Here is a 5,817-nt window from a genome sequence, read left to right on the forward strand (position 1 = left end):
GACTATGTACACGACTGACTATGTACACGACTGACTATGTACACGACTGACTATGTACACGACTGACTCTACTTTTAACCCTGGGACTCCCATGATGACACACGTGTACACTGGCACACACACAAAAACTAAATGAAGTAAAAATTTTTTTAAACAACTAAAATTTTAAGGAAGTCACTCTAGCCTGAGAAACATCAGCAGCAGAATTCAATACTTTAAGTACTATAATCTTGATCAGTTACAGCTTTAAATTGAAATGCTTTAAGCAGTTGTTTTGTAAAAAATAACTGTAACTCAAAAAGCATATATATTTGGTGTTTGCTAAATCCAGTTGAAACTGTAGCACTCCTGAAGGAAAGACATTTCAAAGGTACGACCAATAAATGCATGCATTCATTTCTGCACCATTTGTCATTTATTGTCAAAGGGTGACCATGAGTCAACAAAGTCAACAAGGAAATGCTAAATAACTGAGTTCAAGAAAAATAATAATCACAGAAAACCATCAATTGTGAATAAGCCACCATAAAAGGATTGGTTTACTAAAACCATAATACAGTCCATAGCACAATCTATGATATAGGAATAGGTTATAAAATTAATTCATTAAGTGGGTTGTGGGCAATGTTTATTTAACATAGTAATATAAAATAAATTAGGAAACATGAATATGCAATGCACACAAACCTTGCTCACTGAAGAACAAAGTTAGCTACAGAGGACATGTCCAAACAGCTTTCCTATTATACTGTATAAAGCTACTTCGTAGTTCAAAAACCATAACTAAAACAAGCATTGAAAAGTTACCTCCTATAATGACTGACATAATAGAAGAGTTACATAATCAGTTTCAAAGCTGTAAAGTTTATAATATTTAACTGTGACAACATATTCTGTCCCTTATAAAACTTATTAATTTCTCTATACTCTAACCACAACTACGATTTTATTTTTCCCCAAGTATCACTGAGAACATCCCCAGCAGTCTGTTAATATGACACCTATTATGTTACATGACATTCAATATGTAAGGATAATCCAGCTGTTAATCCATTTAATTTAAAAAAAGTTTTGCTGTGAAATATGAAATGCTGAAAAAAATCTCATTATAAATAAAATCATAGTATATCCACAAAAATGTATATTTCTCTAGAAAAGAGTAACTTAATTGATTTCAAGAAAGTTATAAAATGCTTTATCTGTAAAAGAAGAAACCAGTCAGGAAATACTAAAATAAAGAAAAGTGTCACTTCACAGCATGCCTGGCATGGGCTTCGCTCTAAGTTGGTGGCGTCCTTGACAAACACAGTCAAGTAGGCCACACTCAGTAGACTCCACTCAAGATAGTCTCCCCAAAGTTCTCCTTATACTCAACTTTCAATAAATCCATATATGATGATTCCATTGCAGGAGCCTCCCTTCACAAGTAAGTAAGCTCATCTGTCAGATGTTAAATGTTTCCAAAGGAAGAGTGTCAAAGGGAACGTATTATTGAACTGATTTAATTCCAATTATTAAGCCAAATATACGTAATTACCACTTTTTTCTTATTTTATGCTCTTCAATTTGAACCTCCATGTATGTCTTAAAACTATGTTTAAAATATGCCATCTGTTAACATGAAAGGGAAGTTAAGCTTTCAAAATAACTTATTCTGACCCAAGCTGAATACTATAACTTAAAGCACAGTATAGACCAACTTAAAAAAATGAATAAATAAAAAAGAATTTTAATTTTAAACAGGAGCTAATAAGACCAGGAGCTAATAAAATAGCTGGCCACAGAGAGTAGGCACTCACTGTAAAACACAGCAAACTTGATATATCTGTTCATCACCACAGCACTATAGCTCACTAGCCTAACCAAATATTCATTTTTACATAGAAACACAGCTTACTTTAGTCTCTTGTAATTTGTTTTAATGCAACAACCTTTCCAGATGTTGCTGCGACAGCTGTTCAATCAGTGTGTGAAACATCTCAGTAAACGCTGTGGATTTACCTGCTTGAGTCCTTCATCGGTGAGTTTGTCCTGGTTGCCAACGTGGACCTTCTGCAGTAAAGGACAGTGAGCCGCGACCGCAATGATAGAGGTGTCAGAAAGCTGCTTACACCTGTAGGCTGTATACCTAAGAAGGCCAGGACACTTAAATGCTAGAACACACACGCCAGTATCAGACATACTGCGACAATCAGAAATGTTGATTTCAATTATATTCTGACTTCTGGAGGCAATTTTTTCCAATAATTCATCAGTAACCTATGAGAGAAAAAGATATAATAAATTAAACTTTGCTGGAAATGGAAAACCATTTTGTGTTACTTAATTTCCCCCAATAAGTAATAAGAACTATGGTACGATAAATTATATGCACACCTTTGTTCAGAGTTCTGCTGTAACCTTCCTAGAGCCCTTGGAACCTTCCAAGTGTCAGTGTCGTTGGTCATCCACAACAAGTCCCTTTGACCCTTCCTGAACAGATAATCAGGTGACTGAGAGCAGGGCTGCCTGACTGGTTCAGAATGAAGTCTGGTTACTACAGAGACTCCAGAGGTAAGGCTAGAGCTCTCCCTCAGGGCAAGAGCACTCAGCTGGCATGCAAGAGGTGCTGGTTCAAACTCCAGTAAGAAAAACAAAGACAAACACATACCAACAGCCAATAGGTCATCAAAGAGTGGAGCTCCCACGCCTCTACCTTCTGAGGGAAGACGATGCTCAATGGAGACTGCGCTATAGGCACTCTCACCAAAAAGTTAATAATTAGCCGTGATGTGCTCAACACTGGAAGACCCATCCCTATGCTGACGTGTAACTTTTCCATGCGAATGTTTCTGGCCATAGTAAAATCTTTTCCCAAGTTGAAGTTCAGGGTGAAAAGTGTAATTCCTGAACTATTAACTGTCTGATCTAGAAAGGCCCTAGGATTTGCAAGTGGTGTCTGAGGTAGAGGCAGGGTTACCAGCCACGTAACCTTTGCGGTCTGCACTGACTCCTGGCACATGATTTCTAATAGAATACTGTTGGCTAGTGTGGAATAAGCTCCATGTATTTAGTACTAAAAGTGGTATCAGAAAACAAGGAGAATACACATGCTTCTTTTCACTAAACCTTAGAAATCAGTCATTTGGGGGCTTGCTTTTAATTAAAGCTTCAAGCTCACCAAAAACCATAAACAAATCTACACTGAGATTTAAAATGTTTTATAACTAAGCAAATATTACATATAAATCAGTATGACACACGAGTTAGTTTTTGGTTTGGTTTGGTTTGGTGTGTGTGACATTGTTTGTTCGTTTGTTTGTTTTGGTGCTAAGAACTAAGCACAGGGCCTTGTGCATAGTCAGCAAGCTTCTGAACTTATTCCCAGCCCCGTGAACTGAATGTTCATACTTAGTACCAGATGGCAGACAGCACGGTATGTAAACTGCAAGCTTTCCTGCTAACATAGTACTACCTCACAGGTAATACACAGCTCAGAAACCGCATCACTGTGGGGAAACACAGCAGAGGTAGTGGAAGTGCCTTTGTCACAGAACTTGACTCGTAAGCCCCCAGCTCATCTGTGAGGAAACCACACAGCCACCGGAGTTTATAAATAAAATACCAGCCGTGCATGTTCCCAGACCAACCACCACTTTTCAAAAGAGAAATCAGTTAATGTCATTCCAGTCCTGTTGACAAAAAAGCAAGGAAAAGAGAAAACACAGATAAAGGTAAACAGGCAAAAAGAGAGCACTGAGAGTAGAAGACACAAAGGGAGCACCTCTGTGTCTGCCGGAAGGAGCACTGCAGTGAGAGCCACAAAGGGAGCACCACTGTATGCCGGAAGGAGCACTGCAGTGAGAGCCACAAAGGGAGCATCTCTCTTTCCTCTCCTCCAGGGCTCACCAGCAGCAAGAGGAAGGCTGCTCGGTGTAAGCTGAGAGGAAACAGCTGAGTCAGCAGGAGGCCGAGGGTCACTTCCATGTGCTTACCTCCACTGGCACCATGCTTGCTGTGCATACAGTTCAGGAGCAAGTAACTACCTAGCTCTGCAGATGTTCTAGTCTATCACCAATGAGGAGGCAAAGGCTTATCCATGAATGTTCTGGAACTTGCTACTCTGTTTAAAAAGTGAGACTCACATACAAACTACCAGTGTATGTCAGGCCCTGCATGTACCAACTCACAAAAGCCTATTACATGCACATGTTTGTGATCTGCACTTGATAACATGAGACAAGTAGCCTGCAAGGAGCCATGGTGGGTTATTCTCACTCTAGTAATTAGCAAGTGTTACAAATCTGCTTTCTCTTAAGAAAACCTGTCATCAAATACTTCACCATGCAGCAATGGAAACATGCCACGAGGGACTTAAACGCGGCTTAGGAGTCTAATAAAATCACGTAAGTTTACTGACCCACGGAACAACTAGGAAATTGAAACCCAAAAGTTTTTTTCAAAAAGTTATTTTCACCCAATTTACTTCCGCTTCTCTATCCATAAAACAGGAAACAGCAGCATCTCTTACTAGAGCTGCAGAGATGGATGACTTCTTATGTGTGAAGCCTGTGCAACAGTTCATCACGTGAGCCAGATACACAAGTGCCAATGTCCTCCGCTGTTAAACTCTCTCCCTAAATGAAAAGGCCCGTGGTAGAAATGATGATAAAGGGAGAAACAGGAAGGCCTGAGATGAAAGAAGGGAATTTCCCATTACCAGTCTACCTTAGAAACTACCCTTTCCACTGTGGAGCCAGCTAGCTTTCACATGAACTTACATACACACCAAATATACACACACCTAATACATACACACCACATACGCACATGTATGTGTATCAGAAAATTACTTTTTTAAAAGAAAGTATGAGTGTAGGCTACAGTCATCCGAAGGGAGAATAAAGATTTTTCTTCAACTGCATGGATCAAATAAGGATTTTAAGAGACTTCAACTCATACCTGCTGACGACTACTCAGGTCCAACTGCTTCCAAAACTGGAAATCTAAACAAAGGTCACGCCAGTACTTGCAGACCAATGATGCAGAAAGGCAGCGCTCATCCAGGGACAAATTGGAAAAGATCTGTGAATTACAAAAGAAAAAAAATCACGTATTTGTTAAGTCTCTGCCAAGACATAACGATATGGCAAAACATAACGGCTTAAATTGTATTGCGTACAAGCGGACACCACCTAAACTCAGTCAGACTGTCCTACAGAACAGGAAGTCTGGGGACACAGGCTAAGGACAGAAACGAGAGGAAGGGAAGAAACAGGTGATACTAATGTGTGTAAAAGATAAAAATCACAAGAACAAGCCAAAAACAAATGAAAACTGCTTATGCTTACAGAGCAGGAAAAGGACTAGAGAGGAAAGAGAAGGGGGAGAGTCCTCATGGCCTGTTGCTGGAAACTCACAACCCTGTCCGACCCTGGAAGATACAGATCTAACCCTGAACATCCCACAGAGCACCTGCTGGGGAGTCCTGAAGCTCAGGGAAACCAGGAATCTATAATACCTTTAGTCCAGAAAACACTACACAACAACTACCAGTGCCAATCCTGACCTGGGGCCCGGGACAGAAAACAGAAAAGAACATTAGGGAAAGGACAGTCAGACTGACTGACCACAACAGAGGTCAGTCTGTAATCACCAGGAACACAGCAGTGCTGGCTAGAGCCATGGCTGGCAAGTGCACCTCAGGAATGAAGACAAGTTATGGGGACACACAGGAGACGCACAGGGGACACATGGGACAGACTGGGGAAACAGGAGACACATGGGGGCACACACAGGGGATGCACGGGGGACACACGGGGGACACGGGAGGGGGGA

General features: G+C 40.5%; 1 protein-coding gene across 2 annotated transcripts in view; it reads right to left on the reverse strand.

Moving 5' to 3' along the window:
- Window positions 1–5,817, reverse strand: part of Fbxl17 (F-box and leucine rich repeat protein 17) — a 426,380-nt gene that overhangs the window by 407,743 nt on the left and 12,820 nt on the right. For both annotated transcript variants that reach the window (XM_031368580.1, XM_031368581.1), the window contains exons 2-3: window positions 4,942–5,064; window positions 2,002–2,259 (exon numbers count right to left, since the gene is read on the reverse strand). In XM_031368580.1, coding sequence (XP_031224440.1) covers window positions 2,002–2,259; window positions 4,942–5,064 — 381 coding nt within the window. The remainder of the gene's footprint in view (window positions 1–2,001; window positions 2,260–4,941; window positions 5,065–5,817) is intronic.

Source organism: Mastomys coucha, unplaced genomic scaffold, assembly GCF_008632895.1.
Source record: "Mastomys coucha isolate ucsf_1 unplaced genomic scaffold, UCSF_Mcou_1 pScaffold14, whole genome shotgun sequence".
In the NCBI taxonomy this organism is placed as follows: domain Eukaryota; kingdom Metazoa; phylum Chordata; class Mammalia; order Rodentia; family Muridae; genus Mastomys; species Mastomys coucha.